This window comes from Notechis scutatus, chromosome Z (assembly GCF_049901735.1).
Source record: "Notechis scutatus isolate UNSWTSFEM ecotype Mainland chromosome Z, rNotScu1.2, whole genome shotgun sequence".
In the NCBI taxonomy this organism is placed as follows: domain Eukaryota; kingdom Metazoa; phylum Chordata; class Lepidosauria; order Squamata; family Elapidae; genus Notechis; species Notechis scutatus.
Window position 1 is genome coordinate 61,736,552 of NC_142025.1, and position 25,056 is coordinate 61,761,607.

Genomic DNA, 25,056 nt, shown 5'->3' on the forward strand with positions numbered 1-25,056 from the left:
TTGCTCAGATTTCTTAAGGCCTATTTCACTTCACATTCTAGAATGTCTGGCTCGAGGTCAGTGACCACCACATCATAGTTATCAGGGATGTTAAGCTTGTTCTTGTATAGCTCTTCTGTGTAATTTTGCTACCTCTTCTTAATCTCTTCTGCCCCTGTTAGGTCCCTGCCATTTTGGTCCTTTATCATGCCCATCTTTGCATGAAACCAGTGGTGGTATTCAGCAGCTTCTGACCAGTTCTGGAGAACTGGTAGCGGAAATTTTGAGTAGTTCGGAGAACCAGTAAATCCCACACCTCTGACTGGCCCCGCTCCCATCTATTCGCTGCCTCCCGAGTCCCAGCTGATTGGCTGGGTCTTCTTTTGTTGCCCTGCACAGGAGAACGGAGCTGGAAAGCAGGGTAGTAGGGTGAGCAGGGAGTGGGATTTTGCAGTAACCTTCTTCTGCCACGCCCACCAAACCACACCCACCAAGCCACACCCACAGAACCGGTAGTAACATTTTTTGAATCCCACCACTGCATGAAACATTCCCTCATATCTCCAATTTTCTTGAGGAGATCTATGGTCCTCCCTATTCTATTGCTTTCTTCTATTTCATTGCACAGTTCATTTAAGAAGGCATTTTTATCTCTTCTAGCTATTGTCTGGAATTCTGAATTCAATTGGGTGTATCTTTCTCTTTCTCCCATTCCTTTCACTTCCCTTCTTTCCTCACTATTTTCAAAGCTTCCTCAGGCAGCCATTTTGCTTTCTTGCATTTCTTTTTCTTTGGGATGGTTTTGGTTGCTACCTCTTGTACAATGTTGCGAACCTCCGTCCATAGTTCTTCGGGCACTCTGTCTATCGGATCTAGTTCCTTAAATCTATTTGTCACCTCTACTGCATATTCATCAGGGATATGATTTAGTTAATACCTGTGTGGCCTAGTGCTTTTCCCTACTTTCTTCAATTTAAGCCTAAATTTTGCAATGAGAAGCTCATCATCTAAGCCACAGTCAGTTCCTGGTCTTGTTTTTACTGACTGTATAGAGCTTCTTCATCTTTGGCTGCAGAGCACATAGTCAATCTGATTTCTGTGTTGATCATCTGGTAATGTCCATGTATAGAGCGATCTCTTGGGTTTTAGAAAAGAATGTTTGCTATGACCATCATATTCTCTTGACAAAACTCTGTCAGCCTGTGCCCTGCTTCATTTTGTACTCCAAGGCCAAACTTGCCTATTATTCCAGTTATCTTTTGGCTTCACAATCATCACAATGATGTAATCCCCAATTATAACTTCAAAGAATGCAGCGATGATCTTATAGACAACAATCTCTCATCCCTTGATTGGCAATCTCTGTTCACTGGTTGCAATACTGTAGAAGACCATTACAACATATTTTTACTTGAAGTCAAAGGAGTCATCAAACTATATGTACCTATAACAACTCCCAAAACAAAACAAAAAAAACCAGATTACCCATAACAATAAGGAAACTTCAATCCAAAAAGAGATCATTTTGGCGGAAAAACAAATCTGGTCACGTTGCCAACTTCAAAAGCCGATACAAAAATTTATGCCACCAGATAAAAACTGAATGCACCAATCAACACATTAAACAAGAGGAAAACCTTCTACGCACCAATTCCACCCGCGCTTTTTACAATTTCGTAAACAACAAACTAAAAGACTCAAGGTCCATCCCACCCCTTATAGGACCTAACGGTAAAGACTGCAATGACAACACCATTAAAGCCAACATCTTTAACACATTCTTTGGCTCAGTATTTGTAAACAGCAATGGATCATGCCCAGTATTTCCTAGCCGAACCACAGAAAACTACAATGATCTAATACATATCGATTTTACAGAAGACAATGTTGAAAAAGCACTACGCAATTATCTATTGGACCGGACGGAATATGTGCCTACTTAAAAAAGCTATTCACTGACATAGCAGAACCTCTAAGCATAATCTTTGAAAAATCTTGCCTAACCTATGCCTAACCTATGGTTCTTGCCTAACCTATGGTCACAAGCCACGGTCATCCCCATCTTCAAAAAGGGAGACCCCAGTCTAGTTGAAAATTACACACCAATCTCCTTATGCTGCGTCACCTGTAAAATCATGGAATCAATTATTAACCAATCCATTATCCTCCACTTAGAGACAAACAACCTACTCTCTAATAAACAATTTGGTTTCAGAAAAAAAATTATCCTGTAATCTGCAACTCTGACACTACAAAAACATATGGACTACACAACTCGATCAGTGCAAAACAATAGACGCAATCTACATAGACTTCTGTAAAGCCTTTGATTCAGTGGTATATGACAAACTACTACTAAAACTAAAATCTTATGGTATCGCTGGACACCTACATAACTAGATAGAAGCATTCCTGTCAAACAGACAACAAATGGTCAAAATTGGAAGTGTCCTATCAAATTCTGTACCTGTCAATAGTGGTGTCCCCCAAGGCAGTGTTCTAGGACCAACTCTCTTCATACTCTACATAAATGACCTCTGTGATCACATTAAGAGCAACTGCGTTCTCTTTGCTGATGATGTAATACCACAGAAAATACTGCTAGATCTTGACTATGTATCAGAATGGTCAAACAAATGGCAACTTCAAATCTCAACAAATAAATGCTCTGTCTTACATATTGGCAAAAAAATAATAATCAGAAAATAAAATACAAGCTGAATAGTCAAGACCTTGTTGAGGATCAAAACTCTGTCAAGGACCTTGGAATACTCATCTCTAATGATCTAAGTGCTAGAGCCCACTGTAACTACATAGCCAAAAAAGCATTAAGAGTTGTTAACCTAATCCTACGTAGGTTTTTCTCTGGTAATATCATACTACTAACTAGAGCATACAAAACATTTGCTAGACCAATACTTGAATACAGTTTATCAGTCTGGAATCCACATTAAGTATCTGATATTAACACAGTTGAGAAAGTCCAGAAATATTTCACAAGAAGAGTTCTCCACTCCTCTACTCGTTGCAGAATACCTTATGCCACCAGACTTGAAATTCTAGACCTAGAAAACTAGAACTATGCCACCTTCGGTCCGATCTAAGTATGGTATATAAAATCATACATTGCAATGTCCTACCTGTCAATGAATACTTCAGCTTCAACCTACTTCATGAATACTTCAGCCATAACAATACAAGAGCACACAATAGATACAAACTCAAGGTAAACCACACCAAACTTGATTGCAGGAAATACAACTTCAGCAACAGAGTGGTCAATGTCTGGAATACTCTACCTGATTCTGTGGTTTCTTCCCCTAACCCCAAAAACTTTAATCTTAGACTGTCTACTATTGACCTCACCCCTTTCCTAAGAGGTTTGTAGGGGGCGTGCATAAGCGCACCAACGTGCCTACTGTCCCTGTCCTATTATTTCTTTTATTTTTCTTATATGTACCCATTTCATGTATTCATAACTATGTATATACTTATACCTATTATCTTGTAAGCTATTGACAAATCAAAATAAATAAATTAAATATAATAAAGAAAGGAAATATACTTATTATTCAAAGCCACATCAATCATGATCTAGAATAGATATGATTTGGATGAATAGAGAATTAGAAAATAATATGAAAGCTATAGAAATAATGATTAACATTTGGGCAGACCATAACCCCTTACAGATAATTTGGAAAGGCCAAAAAAAGAAAAACAGAATACCCAGATATTGAAAGAAAAAGAATATACACAATTAATTAAAAAGGAAATGGAATTTGTTCTTGGAGAAGATAAAAACCAAGATACAACCTTACAGAATCTATGGGACACCGCAAAAGCCTATAGAAGAGGAACAACAATAGCATACATAGCCAGAAGACATAAAGAGAAACTTACTAAACTTACTAAATCAGGAGGAATATGCAAAAAAAAAATTAGTTAGGCAAAAAAAATTTGAACAAGCAAATAAGCCAGGAAAATGGCTGACTTATAAATTTAAGAAAGAAAGGAAAAAAAATTTAATTCAACAGCTACAAGATGAAAATGGGAAACCCCCCCCCAAAACCAAATGGAAGAAAAAAAATTATACAAAAATACTATGAAACTCTATATAGTATATAGTCTATATAGTATATAGACCAAATAGAGAGGGAAAGGACAGAGCAATACCTTAAAGAGAAAAGTTTGCCACCAATTACAGAAGAGAACAAGGAATTGCTAGATAAGAAAAGAACACAGAATTGGAAAAAGCAATCCACAAACAGAAAATCAATAAAGCCCAGGCCCAGATGGGAAACCATGGAACCATTGTTGTAAGAGGTATACAATGAAGCATTACTAAAAGCAAAATTACCAAAATCATGGGGACAAACCTACATAACACTAATACCGAAAGAAGGTACCGACCACTCTCAAGTTCAGAATTATAGGCCAATCTCACTGCTAGATGCTGATTATAAAATATTGATGATAATAATTGCAGAAAGAATGAAAAAAGTCTTGAATGAAATAATACACTCAGATCAAGCTGAATACCACACACACACACACACACACACACACACACACACATTTAACATAAAAAATTTATATTAAATATGTTAGCTTTTTTAAAAAATTCATATTAATGGTCCTTGGGTTTTTAAAGTATCTGTTTGGTGGTCCCTGAGGTTCAAAAGGTTGGTGACTCCTGGTCTAAGATAAATGACATGCTGATATATAATTGTATAAATAGCATATTGGTTAGAATAGGCTCTGAAAGTATATAGAGTTTTCTGATTGATGTTAACTTCTTTTACCCAGCTTGTATTACCATTTTATGGCATCTGAAAGCCCATATTTAAATAAATAAATAAGCAAGATTGGCTATATTGCAGGTTTGTGATTGTTATTGAAAATCTCTTGGCTGTTTTAAAATTCCAGTTATTTGAAATTGCCAGAACACTAAATATCAATGGGAATTGCATATAATTTTTACATGCCATGTATTCTGAATTCTGCTTTTTGGAAAAATATGCTATTGTTAATTTTTTTCAGCTCCAGAAATTGAAACAATCACTTTCTTTCAAGACCAACAGTTTGAGGAGTAAAAGTGCAGACAACTTTTTTCAACAAACAAATTGTGGCACGGAGTTGCAAGTAGATTTGCTATCAGAAATCACCTCTAAAATGGGGCAGCTCCCTAATTTGGAAAGTCAAAACTCCACTCCAACCAAAACCCATCTCCAAGCAGAAGACAAGACTCACATTTTTGAGGAACACATTTTCAAAAAACCCACTTTCTGTGATGTTTGCAACCATATGATTGTTGGTAAGAAAGATTTTACTTTTTATTTTTTGTTTTTACCATTACAAAGTAACCTTTTAGGGAAGGGAATTCAGTATTTAAACAATTTTTTTGCATTTGTTTAATATATTCAAACTACATGAAAAAAATCTGTATCTTTTTATATTTTGGTATATAAAAAAATATCTTCTGAGAATCACTGTCTATGAGAAACTAATCATAACTACTACATAGGTAGTCCTCAACTTATGACCACAACTGAGCTCAAAATTTATGTTGCTAAGTAAGACATTTGTTAAGTGAGTTTTGCCCCATTTTACAACCTTTCTTGCCACAGTTGTTAAGTGAATCACTCCAGTTGTCAAGATAGTAGTATAGTTGTTAAGTGAATCTGGCTTCCTCATTTACTTTGCTTCTCATAAGGTCTCAAAAAGGAGATCACATGAACTCAGGACACTACAAAAATCATAATATGAGTCAGTTGCCAAGTATCTGAATTTTGATCAGAATAACAGTGGGGATGCTGCAATGGTCATAAGTATTAAAAATGGTCATAAGTCACTTTTTTCAGTGATGTTGTAACTTTGAAGGTCACTGAATGAACTGTTGTAAGTTGAGGATTATCTATATTTAGAAATTCTAAGAACCAACTTTCTAGAATCTAGAGTTAACTTTCCAGGTTTTGGTATGTCAGCAGCAAAGGAGATATAGTCATGATGAGGAAACCATGCTTAAATACTTGCCAGCAAGAAGCTAAGAAAGAGATATATGGTCCAGCATACTAATTAAGAACAACATTATCGGTAGAAAGTTTGTGTTCTTCTTTCTCCAATATATTGCATGTTACATTTTGGGTTTAATTTAAAAAAATACAGTTAGTCTTTATTTCTCATACTACAACATGGAAAGCAACGACAGATGTGCAACTAGATATTGTAAGTACTTCATCCGCCTTTATGTGTTCAGAACTCAAATCTTCCTTCAGATCGGGGTGGGATTCTACCAGTTCTAACTGGTTCTACAGAACCCCTTTAGTTTAGTTGTTTAGTTTGGTTTGGTTTGGTTTGATTTGGTTTGGTTTAGTTTCCTGTCACTGCTTTTAGCACCGGCATACATCTCTCTTAGGATACGGGCTCTGCCTATAATAAAGACAGTGAAATCTTGACCAGAAGATGCTTCCCAACAACCGCAGGATTGTTTTGAAAACACAAATTGGGACATCTTTTACCACCCTGACCTAGAGGAGCACACTGCAACTGTTCTGTGCTATATCAAACATTGCACAGATACTATCACTGTGGATAAATGTATCGGGATCTATCCCAATCAGAAACCCTGGATGACTAAAGAAGTCCAGTGCCTCTTGCGTGACAGGACCAAGGCCTTTAGGTCCTGTGATGGGGCAAGTTACAGTGTTGCCAGAGCTAATCTGAAGAAAGGTATTTGGAAGGCCAAGACTGATTATAAGAGGAAGCTTGAGGATAATTTTTATAGCAATAACATGAGGCACTGCAACAGAACAGTTGCAGTGTGCTCCTCTGCTGAAGGAGATGCTTCATTGGCTGAGGAACTGAATCATTTCTTTGCTCGCTTTGAAGTGGAGACATCAGATAAAATACAACCACCAGCCAATTGTAACCCCCACCTCACTGTGGAGGAACAGGAGGGGAGGAGCATTCTGAGGGCTTGTGGACCCTAGAAAAGCTGCCGGTCCTGACGGTATCTCTGGCCAAGTGCTTAAAGTCTGTGCTGATCAGTTGGCTGGAGTCTTTACCAGGATCTTCAATCAGTCTTTATCCCAGTCCACTGTTCCATCTTGTTCGAAGGCTTCCATCATTGTTCCGCTGCCAAAGAAGTTCCCTATCAATTACCTCAATGATTACAGACCAGTGGCACTCACTCCTATCTTCATGAAGTGCTTTGAGAAATTGGTCTGCCAACACATCATTTCTGGTCTTCTGCATACATTTGATAAACATCAGTTTGCATACAGAAGAAATAGATCTACAGAGGATGCTATAGTCATCACTCTTCACACTCCTCTGTTTCATCTAGAATGGGGGGGGGCTATGTGAGGATGCTTTTTGTAGATTTTAGTTCTGTATTTAACACAATTCTTCCACATAGACTAGTGTCTAAACTTCTGGACCTTGGACTTTCTTATTCAATCTGCCTTTGGTTTATGGATTTCCTGTCTGGCTGCTTACAGAGGGTCAGATTAGATAATCATAACCTCTTCAGCCCTTATTCTTAACACTGGTACACCACAGGATTGTGTGTTGAGTCCCTTACTCTATACTCTTTATGTGCATGATTGCATTCCCATTCACGCTAGTAATATTATTACTAAATTTGCAGATGATACATCCCCAGGGGGGATGAGTCTGCCTACCAAGATGAGGTGGACCGGTTGCTTTCGTGGTGTGGAGACAATAATTTGGTCCTCAACACCAATAAGACCAAGGAGCTTATAGTGGACTATAGAAGGAACAGATCAGACATCCAGCCTCTGCTTATCAATGGAGACCAAGTAGAGCAAGTGGCCAGTTTCTGGGGTGTTACCATAAAAGAGGATCTGACCTGGGTGCTCACGTTGCAGCATTGGTCAAAAGGGCCCAGCAGAGATTATGCTACCTGAGACTTCTCAGAAAACACCAACTGAATGAAAAACTCCTGGTGACTTTCTACTGCTGTACCATAGAGAGTATCTTAACTTACTGCACCTCTGTATGGTTTGCCAATTGCACAGTGGCAGATAGGAAAGCACTCCAGAAGGTTAACGTCATTGCCCAGCAGATCATTGGTTGCCCTCTCCTCTTTTTGGAAGAACTTTATAGCTCCCTCTGCCTTAAAAAAGTTCAAAACATCCTCAAAGATCCATCTCATTCTGGGAACCCTTTTTTTGAACTATTACCATCTGGCAGACAGTACAGAATAATAAAAACAAGAACAAATGGGCTGAAAAACAGCTTCTATCCCAGGGCAGTAGCTCTTTTGAATTCTACTGAATAGTACAGTGTTGGTGCGATGTCAGTTTTTTTTGGTTCAATATGTGGAGTGTAAAGGATGTGTGTTTGTGTTTATTTTCATGGTCATGATCTGCACTGAAGATGATCTTTGATTTCATTGTATGAGGTGCAATGACAGTAAAGTAAACTGAACTAGCTAGAAAGATTGACATTCAAACGTGAGTTTACATACCCTTTCTGAGTTTTGATCTAAAACTGGTTTTTGGTGAAGTTTAATTCTGACTTTGGTGATGTTTAATCCTGTGTTTATTGATGGGATAATTTTCCCTATTCAGCTTTGTTTGGAAGGAAAAAGGCTAATCTCTGTTCCTGAAAAGAAACTGGGTTGAGAAATCTGGCTAGTTCCTGTGTCTATTTGTTCTGGTAATTGGTTTAACAAGCAACAGCTACTGTTGTGATTTAATTATTTGTATTGTGTTTGTATTTTTTCCTGCCTCAAGGTTCCTTTTTCTATCTGGGGAGGGGGTCTTCCTTCACTGCTTTAGTTGTATCTGGCACTGTTCTTTTGGGGTGTACTTCCAAGAGGCCAGATGCAAGCTTGACACTTTTTTAACTATTTTAATTCCTCAAGGTGCCTTGGCACCCTGCCTGATTTGTATCTCTGGCTTGCAGGTATTTTTAATCTAATGATTGGTATTTAGGGCAGCTTTTTGCAAGCAAAGAAGCTTTTTGTATTTTTGTATAGGTAATCCTTGACTTACAACAGTTCATTTAGTGATCATTCAAAGTTACAATGGCACTGAAAAAAGTGACATGTCTATTTTTCACACTTATGACTGTTGTAGCATCCCCACTGTAAAGAGAGGTCAGGTGAGGAGAAGCAACCGTTGATATGACTGACTTTGAGTTGGCCACAGCCACCAACTAAACCACACCCACAGCACCCATTGTTAAAAAAATTGAATCCCACTGATGCTTCAGATCTTATTTTACTTTCTGTCTCTTATCAACTATTCACTATTCTGAGTTAGACAGCCTTTGCTCTGCTTTATCATGACTCTTTCCTCCAACATATGTTGGAGGCTAAGGAGAGAGCTATACCACATAGTCTTGGTGATTACTGCTTTTAAATCCTAAACGATACCATGGATGCACAGGGCAATTCATGGACTTGAAGATCAAAGCCATGTTTCACACATCACATAACAATCAATCAAACAAACAAACCTTTATTCCGTTAGAGACAACAAGTAGAATACTGAAAATCAGTTAATTAAAATTTTAAAAAAGAAATGTGTATTTGTATGTATGTATGTACGTAGTTTCTTAGGATTTGGCTCTGTGTGCTGTGCGATGCCAGTTATTGTAGATTGTACATTATACTTTGCACCTTAGCATGTCTTATAAATCCAACCAGTGGTCTTTTATTCATTACTAGACAACCAATGTCCCACGGGGTCAGTCATTCAGAGATATTTCTTAACCAGATTTCTGAATGCTTTCAACAATGACAGAACATCTAACGTATTGACTTCACTGGAAAAGTTGGAATACATTCCAAGATGTAAAATAGCCCATGTTGAACTGTATGGCACAGGAAACATTTTAAGGCATTTTGTACTATATCAATTATGTCATAAACTGTTTTATGATAATTTTATGTCATAAAATGTTTTACATTTGGCCAGATTTCAATTCCACAGGAGACAGGGGTCCTAGATTTGGACACATTCTGTAAAATAGCCCATTTTATGTACTTTGGTTCAAAAATTGTTGCCCTATGGCGCTCTATTTCACCCAGTTAAATGTTATGATGAGAAATGTAGTAGTATCTAGAAGTCTTCTAAACCAGTAGTTGCCAACTGGTGGTCCATGGCCCATTGGTGAGCCACTAGAAAATTTTGATGGGCCACAGAGAAATATAACCCCCAGAGCATCCCCCAAAGCAATTAATCCAGGCTGCGCAGAAACACAAGGCTGCGCTGCCTACATGGCCTGCGGGAACCCTCCCTGCCCACTCACTCCTTACTCGGCAAACTTGCTTGCTAAATTGCTATTTTCCTTTTTCCAGCCATCAGCTGTTCTGCTGTGCCGGGAGATTTAGATTAGCCAGAAAGCAGGAAATGGTTGGATTTCTTGCTTTTTAGCTAGTCTTTAGATCTTCGGCTCTGCTTTTAAGCACTGCCGAACCTCCCTTAGGACTGAAGGCTCTATTATTCAGTGCAGACTCACGGCAAGCAAATTTTATGTGATAGACTCAGGTAGCCGATGGCAGATAGATAGATCATTGAATGATTCTATGAGCAACTCAATCTGCCTGCCTGCTTTACCTGATTTTGGGTAAAAGTTGCTCTTTTTTTAATAAAAAATTCAATATTTACATACATGGTGTGTTGTGAGTTAATTTTATGAGTTTGCTTTCAAGCAAATTTTATGTGACAGACTGAGCTAGCCAATGACAAATAGATATATCTCTGAATGAATCTGTGATTCTATAAGCAACTCAATCTGCTTGCCTGCTTTGCCAGATTTTGGGTAAAAGTTGCTCTTTTTTATATAAAAAATTCAATATTTACATAAATCTGTATAATATTTACGTACAATCCATGCCCAGCCAGTCACATGACCACCAAGCCACACCCACAAATTAGGCCATGCCCACAGAACTGGTTAGTGGTTCCTGGGATTTAAAATTATGAGTATGGTGGTCCCTGAGGTCCAAAAGGTTGGCGACCCCTGTTCTAAACAAAGTGAAAAGATTCCATCTGCTTCATGAGCTTTCTGCATTTTCTTTATCCAGTCTATATAAGGTAACCTGCATGCTTGCCTCGCAATTTGATTACCTTGTGCTTAAAGACAATCTCTTTTTTCCAATATTCATAGGTCTTTAAGAATATGAACTATAGTACATTAAATCAGCTATCACTGCTGTCTAGTAGCAAGCCAGGTATAACCAACTGGTTTTTGTTTTTATTAATAAAGTATTTGCTACTTTAGTTTCACAATTAACTATGCTACCCAATAATCCTTTCAATGTGTTTTCATTTGTGAGTCTGAGTATGTATGTGCTCTTATATGCACACAAAATTGTGACCTTATGTCTTCTCTCATTTAGTATCTAAACAATAGTATATACATACAAATTAAAGTAGGACTTTTGCAGACTGCTACTTAGCCATGCCAAAGTAGAGTACTTTGCATTGCACTGTGGGAAAGTATTTGCTCTTATTATTAATAGTATTATTATTATTTCTAACAACACAATCATGAATTGTTTCAAAACTATGTCCCCAGGAGCTTGGTTCTAATTTTATTCTTGTTTCAAGTGTGTCTGTATGCAGTAATATATTCAACTATTTCCACTAGGGCTGTGATGGCAAACCTATGGCACATTGCTACAAGTGGCATGCAGAGCTATTTCTCCGGGCACACAGGGCCATCGCCCATTGCTCTTCCGGGTTCCTGCACCCCAGCCAGCTGGACTTCACATGCAATTGCGCACCAAAAACCAGAAGAGCAGCCACCTGGTGTGCATGCGCACGCCAGGAAGATGATCTTGTTTCCAATGCACGCATGTGTGTCAGCCACTTGGTCTTCTGGTTTCTGGTGCATATGTGGGCGCAAAGACCAGTAACGGGAAGAATATCAGGCACACATGCCAAAAGACACAGAGAGGGGCAGAGCTATGGGCCATGACAGGCCGGCTTTGGCTTCCCTCCCTCTCTGCCTGAGTGTGATTCTTGCGTGGTTCCAGCCCACAGTGCATCCGTACTCTGGAGCGCCAGGCCAGCTTGGGCACCTCAGCAGAGCAGGCCACCCCATATGCAGCCCCCCCTTCCCACCACTTTTGCCAAGGAGGCACGACCACTTCTGTCCCCAGCATTCCTTCCACCTGGCTCAGCTCCTGTGCCTCCCCAGAAGAGCAGCCGTAGCAGCCGCCACCATGGCGGCTGCTGCTGCTGCTGCAAGGGAAAGGCAGGAGTGACTGGCCAGCCACCACAGCCACTCCCACACCCTCGGTGGTGTCTCCATTCAGGCAGCTCGTCTCCCCGCTGGCAGCTCCTTCTCTAGCATCCTGCCTGGAAGCAGCAGCGCAACAGCCATCACCACCGGGCCGAGAAGGGGCAGTGGGGTGAGGAGAGGAGGACCAGGGCTTCCCTCCCTTCTTGTACGGCCCCAGCCATCCTGGCCAGCAGCTCTGCTCCCCTTGCTCTTTTTGGTTCCAGTGCACTGGCCAGCTCGGGCATGGGGCAACTGTCCACCCAACCAGCAAATGCTGCCGCGTGTGCCCGAGGCAGCCAGGCACTCTGAAACACAGATGTGCATCAGTGCCATGAGCTGGAGGGTTGGGGCTGCGCAAGAAGCCCACTTGCAGGGAAGGAAGCCCTGGCCTGCCCATCTGTGCTTCTGCTGCCCTCAGGTGGGATGCTGGAGGAGGAGCTGCCAGCAGGGAGGTGAGCTGCCTGAATGGAGATGCTGCCATGGGCGTGGGAGTGGCTGTAGTGGCTGGCCATTCACTCCTGCCCTTCCCTTTGTGGTGGTGGCAGCAGTGGCAGCTGCTGCAGCTGCTCTTCTGGGGAGGCATAGGAGCTGAGCCAGGTGGGAGGAATACTGGGACAGAAGTGGTCGCGCCTCCTTGGAAAAAGTGGTGGGGGGGGGCAGGAGGCAACCAGCTCTTCTGAGGTACCCAAGCTGGCCAGGCACTCCAGAGCACAGATGCGCTGTGGGCTGGAGCCACACAAGAACCCCCCTCAGTTGGAGAGGGAGGGAAGTCCTGGCCTGCCCATCCTGGCCCACAGCTCTGCCCTCTCCAGGCTGTTGTGCTTCCAGGCAGAATGCTGACAGAGGAGCTGCCAGTGGGGAGGCATGGCTTGCCAGCGTGGGAGCGGCTGCAGTGGCCAGCTGGTCACTCCTGCCCTTCCCCCTGCAGCTGCCACTGAGGGATAGAGGGCAGGGGTGGTTCACATGCATAGCCCCGTCTCCCCAAAAGAGCAGCAGTGGCAGGCACAGAGCAAGAGACAGGAGAACTGCCACTGCTGGGGCCAAGGGAGTGGCGGTGGTTCATAGGCGCTGCCCCTCCTCAAAAGAGCAGCAACAGCAGGCACAACAGGGTGAGAGACAGGAGTGCCTTTTTGCTTTTTCATCCCTGGGAGAAACGCCAGGGTAAGAGGCGCGCTGGCCGGGAAGCAGTCATGCTCCCTTGGCAGAAGTGGATGGGGGATTTCTGCTGGCTTGTTCTCGGCGGGCTGGAGAGGGAGCTTCATCCCCGCCAGAGTTGGGGCAAAGCTCTCCCACCTGCTGGGTCCCCAACCCAAGCCTCAGGAACACCAACCCCCCTTCCCTTCGAGGTCAGGAAGGGCCTCCAGTTTTCCAATGGAGGGAGGCGGCATTCCCCACCCAACTTTCTCTCCCTATCCAGGGCTGTGGAAATGGGTCATTAGTGGGGATGTCCCACCATCCTGACAGGGATCAGGGGGGTGGGCAGGGAGGCACAAGGACCCCCAAAAGGCCAGGCGGAGCCAGCACATGGACGCTGGCCAGCTGGTCTGTGCATGTGCACCAGAAACCAGAAGACCAGGTGGACCAGAAACTGGAAGGTCATCTGTTTTTTTGTTTTCCGGCACATGTGAGCACGCGCTCTCCCGTTTTGGCATGCAGTGCCAAAAGTGCATCATTGCAGTAGAGGTTTTAAAAAATATTTATCAAGACCTCAAAAAATACATCTGGATTGTAGCTAGTACAAACAGAATTGGGGAAAATCTTTTGCTCAATTTTTATAAATAATTTTATTAAGATTTTAAACAAGAATGATAAAAACTAAGATAAAATAATATTTAAAGGAAAAGAAATATAAAAAAAAAACTTCCAATTTTCTTTTATAGTTGTTTTAGGTGTAAATTAAAAATGATCTTTATTTATTTATTTAGGAGATTTATATTGCCGCCTATTCACACATGGCAAGGCAGCTTACAAGAATATAAAAACATTATATAAAAAACAATAAAAGTAATAAAAAGAGAGAATCATATAATAAAATAAAATAACCCTCCACCCCCTCACTCCAACAACAACATGTCATACAAGCTATTTAATGAACTCTATCCTGCTCTGTGTTTCGCAGGCCTCCTGACAGAACCAGATCTTCAGTGCCTTCTGGAATAGTGTCAGAGTGGAGGCCATTCTAATCTCTGAGTAATGATGTTCCAGGGAGAGTGAGCCACCATGGAGAAGGCCCTTCTTCTGGGTCCCACCAGGTGTATCTCTCTAGGGCAGGGGTCCCCAACCACCGGTCCGCGGACCGGTACCGGTCCGTGGAACAAGTCCTACCGGGCCGCTGGTTTGCTGGGCGCCGCCATCTTTTTTGATGAAAAAGTGCTTCCGGTGAGCTTTCCGGGTAGAAAGCTCACGGAAGCACTTTTTCATCAAAAAGATGGCGGCGCCATAATGCCGGTACCGGGCCGCGCCATAAAAAAGGTTGGGGATACCGGGCCGCGGCATAAGAAAGGTTGGGGATCACTGCTCTAGGGGATGGGACCTACAATATTCCTTGCCTCCGCACTCTGGTGGGTCAGGTAGATGTGACTGGCAAGAGATGGTCCCACAGATAACCTAGTTCCAAGCCATGAAGGGCTTTAAAGGTGACAACCAGCACCTGGAATTGCACCCAGAAACAAATCAACAACCAATGCAGCTCTTGCAGGAGAGGTGATACATGTGCATACCAAGGTCTGCACAAAACCATGCGGGCCGCTGCATTTTGTACCAACTGGAACTTCTAGATGCTCTTCAAGGAGAGCCCCATGTAGAGCTTGTTGCAATAGTCAAGACAGGAAGTGACTAGGGCGGGTGTTGGCAACCTGTGGTTCTGGACCCACTTACAGATCTTTGGGCTCTCTGCTGTGGCTCCCTGTCAGGTGATCCCACCACTGGTTGGCCCCACCTCTCGCACTCACCTCCTAGTCACTCCTCGCCTGGCCTGAGAAGGTAACGGTAACGGTGGGGGATGGAGAAGCAGCCAGGGCTGATTCTCCAATGCCTCACTCTTGCTGCAGCTTCTTCCAGCCTGTAAGGACCAGTCTCTCCCCTCTTCAAAAATAAGTATGAACTCTTGGTTTCCGGTTTGCTAGCCTTCGGCGGCGGCAGGGATTTGCGACCGCGGGATCCCTGCTGCGTTCGCCGCCAAGGTTCCCCCGATCCATTTGGATCTGGGGATATAGCTGCCCAGTAGAGGCAGCTGAAGATAGGGGATCCGGCAAGGGGTTTGGGGTGCCGCAAACCCCCTCCCCAGCCGGCTAAACTCCCTTTTCCCGAGGCGGAGGAACGGCGGTCAGTAATGGCCACCACGAAGAAAGCAAGTGCAGGAGGGAGAAAGCTGGAGAAAGTGAAAGGTGCTTTTAACCGGGACAAGACGGGAGAAAGTGATTTGGAACCTTGAAAGCTGTTAAGGATATATTGTTCCTTGTGAGAGCCACAAGCTGCGAATACCCTAAAGGGGAAAGTTTTTTTTTTTCCTTTGTTCTACTCTCCTTCCTAAAGTGACAGCGGGGGAAAAAAAATATTTTTGGCTGTGAGTGGGAAGGGAGAGTGAAAAAAAAATCAGAGCAAAATTTGAAAATAAGGTGGATTGCCTAGAATTGCAAAGAGTTTAAAAACTTCCAAAAATATATATTTGAAAAGGATTTGTGATTACTTTAACCTCAGAAAGAAAAAGTGAAGAAGAAGAAGGTATTTAAAAGAAACAGTCTGTTTGGATTGTTTGGTGATTTTGGAACCTTTGGAAATTATTTCTGATTAAATCATCTGGGTGGTTGTTTGGAAAAACTTTTTCTCTACACAATGGCATCACCTGTGGATGGATTGGAACTTATATATCAAAAATATGAAAGAGAAAAACAAGGAGGGGAAGATGGACTTGGCACTATTTTTCAATACTTAGAAATGGCGGTTTATATTTATGCGAAGCAGAATGAGGATGATGGGGACAAAGAAGAAGAAGAAGCCATCTTTGATGAAAAAAGGACTTTGATTGGAGACGGGATAAAGCAAGAGAAAAAGGAAAAGAGGTCTTTAAGATCTGAAAAAACAGCCCAAAAAGAGAAGAATAAGGTGAAAAGGGGATATTATGTTAAGAAACAACAGAAAGGGGGAAAGCAGAATAAAAGAGAGATGGAGAGACAAGGGGTTAAAGAGGACAAGGAGAAGAAGAAACAAGGGAGAAAGGAAGGGATGAGAAGCTCTAATGGTGGGGAGCAAGATATTAAGAAGCAAAAGTTTTTCAGAGATAATGGATAGATCTTATTGTTAATGGGATTCTAGAAAGGTACATAAGATTGCATTTTTATATCTGTATTTAGAAGTAATTATAGAAAATTAGAAATAATATGTAGCTTAAAATGTGATAAAATATCTAACATAAATAAGTGAAATTTTTGTTAAGAAAAAGAGAGTACTGTAATGAAATATGATTCAAGATTGTGATGTGGGGGTAATAATTGTGGAAAGCATAGGTGTTTCCACAAAGGCATGATATTCAATTGAAATGGATAAAATGTTTAAGATATAAATGATTGTTAAAATTAATGATTAGAACATGGTATACTAGCAAAATCTTTTGTGAAATGAGATTTGAAGTAGAAGAAGGAGGAACATTTCAACGAAATATTGAGCTATAATATGTGATGTGGGGGGGATAATTATGGAAAATAGGGCTCTCATAAAAGTATGTGATTTAATTGAAAAGTAATGAGTTAAACGTCTAAGATATGAATGAATATCAATACTAATGAATAGATTTGTATTATTTTTGATTATATAGTATAATTTTAGAATGTACCAGACAGAATCCCAATGTATGTTATGTATTTTATATTAGGTATTATAAATATAAGGGAAAAAGATAAAGGCATCATACTCCATATAATGTACAGGAGAAGTATTTCTTCTTTTTTTTAAAGAAGAAAAATAAATGACTGGCTGGAATAGAACAGACAAAGAATAATAAATATTAGGATATGAATTGAGAGGAGGGGAAAAAATTGAGAAAATTTAAAGGAGAGGAGAAGTTATATAGAAAATTGAAAATATTAATAAGATATGAAATGGTATGTAAAATGAATATGAAATTGAACTTGTGTCTGTACCAAGAGTTTTAACCCGGGACGAAGCAACTTTCAGAAAAGAGATTTTTTATGCTTTTATGTTTTGTGTTTATGTGTATTTATGTATTGTTTGTCTTGAAAATAAAAACTTGTTTTTAAAAAAATAAGTATGAACTCTTGAAAACTTTGTATTCAAAAGGAATCTTTTATTGAAGAGGGAAAAAGCAAGTCAAAATTCAAATCAGAGTTTGATATCCCTCAAGGCATGCAACTCAGATAAAGGGAATTAGAACCCGATAGTCCGATGTGGATTCCACCAATCCACAGGTGCGAACATGTTATTTTCCCCTCTTCTCTGGGAAAGCAACTAAGGAACAATTCCCAGGAGTTTTCTTCTGGTGTTGAAATTTATATGGCACCTTCTCTTCTTTCAATCTCTCCAAAATGTGAGAATTTTCCAGGCATCTGGAATGCCAGGCAATGGTTATAAATTGTGTAAAAGGTTATATAGAATTAAGATATTTAGGTTACATCAAGTGGAAAAGAATTAACTGTATCAAAACCACCACTCCTTTTCTTCCATCAAAGAAAGGCAGATACATGGATTTGACACAGCCCGTGGTGGTGCTGGACACGCCTCAGTCACTTGTGGAAACACGCAACCTGCTCTCCAGCCTGAGATACTGACCCGACCTGGCTATAACTGATGCCAGCCTCACTAACATGAGAGCTGGCGGGGTGGGAATGGGATCTGGGAGGAGGGAACAATGGAAAGGGTGATGGGCCTGCATCCCCCATGACTTTAAAACTTGCATGGCTTTAAAACTTTTGCTGCTCGGAGAACATTTTTCAATGAAAGTCACTGGCGGCATTGCTGTGCTGGAGGAGTAAAGAAGCTCAGGGCACTGGGAAAAGCGGGCTGGCCCTGCCAAACCTTGCATGCCCACCCCACGGGTCAGGCTTAGAGAAAGCCAGATCACCCTCACCAAAGATGCTCACCCATCAATCAGTCTTCCACCTCTCTGCATCTCTCTCTGTATCTCTCTCTTTCTCTGTGTGTGTCTCTATGTCTCTCTCTCTCTCTATGTCTGTGTGTGTGTGCATCTCTGTATCTCTCTGTCTCTTCTCTCTCTCTTGGAAAGCCAAGGCTGGGCCAACATGGCAAGCTCTCCTTGGGGCTCTTCTCTACTTCTTTTCTTTCTTCTTTGCAACCTTTTGGAAAACCAGGCTGGCTGAGGAATGAATGTAAGAGGGGAAGATAGAGAGGGAGAGTGGGAGAGAGAGAGATACAGAGAGAGAGGAGGGAGAGAGAGGAAGAGGGGAAAAGAGAGAGATACAGAGAGAGACGGGGAGAGAGGGGGGGGAGAAATGTCAAAAGGATTTTGTGGTCTCACGTGTTTTTTAACAACTGGTTCTCTGCTGTAATGATCAGCTGGAAAGACATGGCTAGGGGATCATGTGACTGGGTGAGAATGCGTGACATTGAGTTGGCCACACCCACCCAGGCTTTGTGGCTCCCAGTGTTTTTTTTTCTGTGGGCAACAGGTGCAAAATGGCTATTTGAGTGTGTAAGATTGCAGGCCCCTGCCCTAAATGGACTGCATGCATTGTGCTGCTAAACAAATAATAGTTTCTAGCAGACTAGTATACTTCATCTCTACATCACAAATTCTAGGAACAGCTACCCTATTCCCTTTACTCAAAATCCTTAGACACTGTCACCTCAAAAGACCATTGTGAAACAAAAAAAAAAAATTCAGAACAGAGAAAACTCTTGGAAAGTAATGATTTATTGCCAGTGTTACAAAGATCAACAAAGAGGCAAGAACCACACAAAAAGTTATTAGAACACAGACACATTATCGATAACAAGGTTATTTCAGAAAGAATTAAAAGCTTTCTCAGAGAGAAGTCACAGTTTTGTGGCACTCCAACCATCAAGGAGGGAGATAGGCTAGAAGCTTCTGGTGTTAAGGATGTTCCTCCGACTGTCAAAGGAAACAGATCTCAGACAGCAAAAGGAAAGTGGCTGCCTTCAGATCCTCACTTCATTGGACTTAAGAGTAGCTGCTACATTTTATTTTATTTATTTATTTGATTTGCCAATTGTTTACAAGATAATAAGTATAAGTGTATACATAGTTGTGAATACATGAAATGGGTACATATAAGAAAAATAAAAGAATAAGAGAAACAATAGGACAGGGACGGTAGGCACGTTGGTGCGCTTATGCACGCCCCTACAGACCTCTTAGGAAAGGGGTGAGGTCAATAGTAGACAGTCTAAGGTTAAAGTTTTTGGGGTTTGGGAAGAAACTACAGAGTCGGGTAGAGTATTCCAGACATTGACCACTCTATTGCTGAAGTCGTATTTCCTGCAATCAAGTTTGGTGCGGTTTACTTTGAGTTTGTATCTATTGTGTGCTCTTGTGTTGTTATGGTTGAAGCTGAAGTATTCACTGACAGGTAGGACATTGCAATGTATGATTTTATATACCATGCTTAAGTCAGACCGAAGACGGCGTAATTCAAGATTTTCTAGTTCTAGAATTTCAAGTCTGGTGGCATAAGGTATTCTACAACGAGTAGAGGAGTGGAGAACTCTTCTTGTGAAATATTTCTGGACTTTCTCAATTGTGCTAATATCAGATGCGTAATGTGGGTTCCAGACTGATGAACTGTATTCGAGTATTGGTCTAGCAAATGTTTTGTATGCTCTGGTTAGTAGTGTGATATTACCAGAGAAAAAGCTACGTAGGATTAGGTTAACAACTCTTAATGCCTTTTTGGCTATGTAGTTGCAGTGGGCTCTAGCACTTAGATCATTAGAGGTGAGTATTCCAAGGTCCTTTACAGAGCTTGGGTCATCAACAAGTTCTTGACTGTTCAGCTTGTATTTTATTTTCTGGGTTTTTTTGCCAATATGTAAGACAGAGCATTTATTTGTTGAGATTTGAAGTTGCCATTTGTTTGACCATTCTGATACATAGTCAAGATCTTTTTGTAGGGTAGCAGTATTGTCTGTGGTATTGAACAGCTTTACATCATCAGCGAAGAGAACGCAATTGCTCTTGATATGATCACAGAGGTCGTTTATGTAGAGTATGAAGAGAGTTGGTCCTAGAACACTGCCTTGGGGGACACCACTATTGACAGGTACTGGATTTGATAGGACGCTCCCGATTTTGACCATTTGTTGTCTGTTTGACAGGAATGCTTCTATCCAGTTATTCAGTTGTCCAGAGATACCATAGGATTTTATTTTTAGGAGTAGTTTGTCGTGTACCACTGAATCAAAGGCTTTACAGAAGTCTATGTAGATTGCGTCTATTGCTTTGCCCTGGTCGAGTTGTGTCGTCCATATGTTTTTGCAGTGTAAGAGTTGTAGATTACAGGATAGTTTTTTTCTGAAACCAAATTGTTTATTGGAGAGTAGGTTATTTGTCTCTAAGTGGAGGATGATGGATTGGTTAATAATAGATTCCATGACTTTACAGGTGATGCAGCATAAGGAGATTGGCCTGTAATTTTCAACTAGGCTTGGGTCTCCCTTTTTGAAGATGGGGATGACTGTGGCTTGTGACCATAGGTTAGGCAAGGAGCTGGTCCTGAAAGGAAAACATCTCAAGGAAAAGTCCAGAAAAATTATCCCGCTATATCAGATGTCCTCAAACTACGGCCCACGGGCCAGATCTGGCCCACCGACACAATCTATCCAGCCTTCACGGTGGTGGGATTAAGCCCCGCCCCTCACTCCCAGCCACTCCTTGCATGGCTGGCTTTTCCCGCTGCCCTCATTGCCCCACCTCCAGCCATCGCCTTTATATACCTTGCAGATTGCAGCCACACTTCTGCGTACTTCTGCTCACTGCTGCTTGCACAGGCAAGGCTGAAGGACACAGGGCAGTGGGTTGGTGGGTGGGGGCCAGTTAATGGAGGAGAGCATGTGCACATTTGGAGCTTTCCCCGGGCGTTTTGCAGACTGCCAAGAGAGGAGAGGTGGGAGAGAGGAAAGGTGGGTGCGTGCATGCATTTGAAGCTTTTTTGGGGGGGCGGTTGCAGACTGCTGATAGAGGAGAGGTGGAAGAGAGGAGAGGTGGGAGCATGCGTTTGAAGCCTTCCCAGGGTGTTTTGCAGAAGCCAAAGGGAGGGCGGAGGGAGGAATGTGTGCGTGTGGAAGAGTTTTTGCAGAAGACGGAGGGAGGGAGGGAGGGAGAGAAGGAGGGAGGGAGGAGGAATGTGTGCATGTGGAAGAGTATTTGCAGAAGACGGAGGGAAGGAGGAGGAAGGAAAGCCAAGATGTCACTTTTCCAGCAAAGCCTGCCTGATGCCTGTATTGTGATGCTCAATCTCCCTGATCTTCACCTCTCTACCACCCAGCATTAGTTCATGGGTTCCTTCCCCGAGAAAGAGGGGGGGCATACTTCCCATTGAATTAGTCATATATTTATATTGGTTAAAATTGTTCTTCATTTTAAAATTTAAATATTATTTCATTTTTAAATAGAGATATGTGCATTGTTCATAGGAATTTGTTCATGTTTTTTCAAACTATAGTCCGGCCCCCAACAGTCTGAGAGACCTTTATCCCTCCTTAATGCACTATTGGAGGCTGGCGGGTGGGGGGGAGTTGTGTTGATTCTTGCCTTATTCCTCCTTCTTCCAATGTCTCTCAATGCCCATCTTGGGGGTTTTAGTTAGTCTTAATTGGTGCAGTTCTCAGTCTGGTTTATTGTGTGGTCATCTGAAACATATGATCAGGAGTTTTTTTTTCAGGAAATCCTGTTTGTTTTATTCTTTTTTTAATGGCCTACTTTAAGGAACTTGAAACTGCTGTTGTAATGAAGTTAGGCAAGTGGCAAGAAAGTTTGCACTTTTTACCCCTTTTGGGGGGGAGGTATTAAGTAAATAGATTTCTTGGGTTGAGCAAGTACAGCTTAGGAAGGACAAAGGCAAAATGGACTGCTAAATTGGTCACGCCCACTTAGCCACACCTACCTAGTCACATGATCATCTGGCCATGCTGGATGGCCCCCCAACAGTCTGAGGGACCATGAATCAGCCCCCTGTTTAAAAAGTTTGAGGACCCCTGCTCTATATCTACATACAGATGAATAATAATTTCTTTCAAAATCACTATACTCCATTTTCTCCTGCATGTATGGAGTTTTCTTTCAAAATAGACCATTGGGAATGTTTTATTTGGATTTTTAATTGAAGGAGGCAGAATATTCATATCATTAGTCACTGGCATAAAAAGGACATTTCAGGAACAAGGAAACAATAATGTCCCACAGAATGAGCTTAACCAACCTTTTTATAGCTTTGCTTGGAAAGAACTCATTTCTGATCAAAAACACAGTTGTAATAAATCCACATAGAGACTTCTTGGAATATGTTAATTAGTAGCATATTGGTAACAGAGAGAATGTTAGGGTACATTTTATTTTGGCAATTTTAACATATGGACTTCAGGTCCCAGAATTTCCCAGACTGGCTATAGAAATTAGGGATATGAATTACATATTAGAATTGCCAAGTTTGAAAAACATTGCATTATACTGGCATCCTTACAGCTAATTCTGGTATCATTTGGAAGTCCCCAAATTCTTATAGCTATGAAGGCTTTCTCTTTAATCTTTTGGGTTGAAATTTAAATAGAGTGGAACTCAACGCCCCCTGGCTACCTTGCATGAAATTTGCCATAAATCTAGGATGGCAGTATACTGTAGAACTAAACTATCTGTGTGGGATGTCCCCCTTGAAAACTAAATATGAACATTAGGCTGTTTTCAAATGTCTATTTCTATAGAGCAACAGCCTATCCTAAACCCTCCGTCTCACCTCATACTTAAGTGCAAGTTTGTAAAAGATCAAACCGGGTGTCAGCAACCTGCAGCTCTGGAGCTGCATGCGGTTCTTTGGGCCCTCTGCTGTGGCTCCCTATTGGGTGATCCCACCACTGGTTGGCCCTACCTCTTGGCCTCCCCTCACAGGCACTCCTCGCCTGACCTGAGAAGTTAAGGGCAATGGTGGGGGATGAATAAGCAGCCGGGCTGATTCTTTGGCACCTCACTCTTGCTGGAGCTTCTTCCAGCCTTTGGGCATGCCTCGGTTGCTTGGGGAGACGCGCAACCTGCTCTTCAGCCTGAGACACTGGCCCAACCTGGCCATGACTGATGCCACCTTGCTAACACGAGGGGGAGAGAGAGGGGGAGAGAAAGACACACACAGAGAGAGGGAGAGAGAGTGGGGAGAGACATAGAAAGAGATACAGAGAGGGGAGAGAGAGAGACAGAGAGACACACACAGAGAGAGAGGGAGAGAGAGTGGGGAGAGACATAGAAAGAGATACAGAGAGAGGGGAGAGAGAGGGAGAAAGAAACAGAGAGATATACAGAGTGGGAGAGGGGGAGAGAGAGACATAAGAGATACAGAGAAGAGGGGGGAGAGAGAGATGTCAAAAGGGTTTTGTGGTTCCCGGTGTTTTTTAACAGCTGGTTCTTTGCTCTTTTGATCAGCTGGGTAGGCATGGCTAGGGGGTCATGTGACCAGGTGGGAGTGAGTGACATCGAGTTGCCCACGCCCACCCAGGTTTTGTGGCTCCTGGTGTTTTCTTTTCTGTCAGAAATGGGTCAAAGTGGATCTTTGAGTGTTTAAGGTTGCAGATCCCTGGACTAGGGCATGAGTGACCACAAGCTTGCAGAATAACTTTAATTTTTTCTATAATCTATATGTTTTTCTAATCAACAAAATCATGTATCATAAGTTCATTTTTTTCTGTCTCACACAAAAGTCCATAAGTGGTTTTCAATTAGCATTAAACCTAGCTAATGGCTTTTCTGTTATCAAAGATGTCAGTTAGTTCAACCGACCAAGTTCCATTATCTTCACCATCCATTCCTCCATTGTGGTTAAGGTTGAATTGTTTTATCTTTATCGATATAATAATCTCACTGTATTTATCATGTACAGGTAATCCTCAACTTACAACCATTTGTTTAGTGACCATTTGAAGTTATGTCATTGAAAAAACTGATTTATGACCAGGGATCTTGCAGAACATCTAGTCCAACCCTTGTAGGGATTCACTATTACATCATTCTGTACAAAAGGCCATCTAGACTGTCTTTAAACACCTTCAGCAAATGAAAATCAATCTATCATCTCCTGACCGCCTACAATTATGAAATGTTTTCTGTGTTCAACTGAAATCTGATTCCTTGTAATTCAATACCATTCTTTCATCTCCAGACTTCTGGAACAAATGTGAACTACTTTACTCTTTCTTCTATAAAACAGTCCTTTCATGCCTACTCGCTTTCTCCTGTTTTCCAGAATAAACATACTTATTTTCCCCTTGATTTTTGTTTCCTGTTAAATGCTTCTATTTCTTCTGACAATAGTTGCAATCTTTAGTGTTATTGCAAGCTTTTCATCAAAACAGCTGAGGTACACATTTTAAACTAATTCTTTTTTTTTTATTGAAAGGATATAAGATTTATTGATTTTTACTATGCAACCACCAGGAATTATTTTTATAACACTGGCTTAGTGATACAATAGACCTTAATTCCTTATAAACTATTGCTGCTTGCCATAGAATTGTTGTCACAGCCGTGGTGATAGTTTAGAATACTTTCTATCCAACACTAGATTAACAAAAGGGTCTCATACAGAATCTTAGGCAGAAAATTTGTATGAAACTATTCATTGC

At 41.5% G+C, this 25,056-nt stretch overlaps 1 protein-coding gene across 5 annotated transcripts in view; it reads left to right on the forward strand.

Moving 5' to 3' along the window:
- STAC (SH3 and cysteine rich domain) overlaps nt 1-25,056 on the forward strand; it is a 204,331-nt gene that overhangs the window by 81,663 nt on the left and 97,612 nt on the right. For all 5 annotated transcript variants that reach the window (XM_026679525.2, XM_087948050.1, XM_087948051.1 and 2 more), the window contains exon 2: nt 5,023-5,296. In XM_026679525.2, the coding sequence (XP_026535310.1) occupies nt 5,023-5,296 (274 nt within the window). The remainder of the gene's footprint in view (nt 1-5,022; nt 5,297-25,056) is intronic.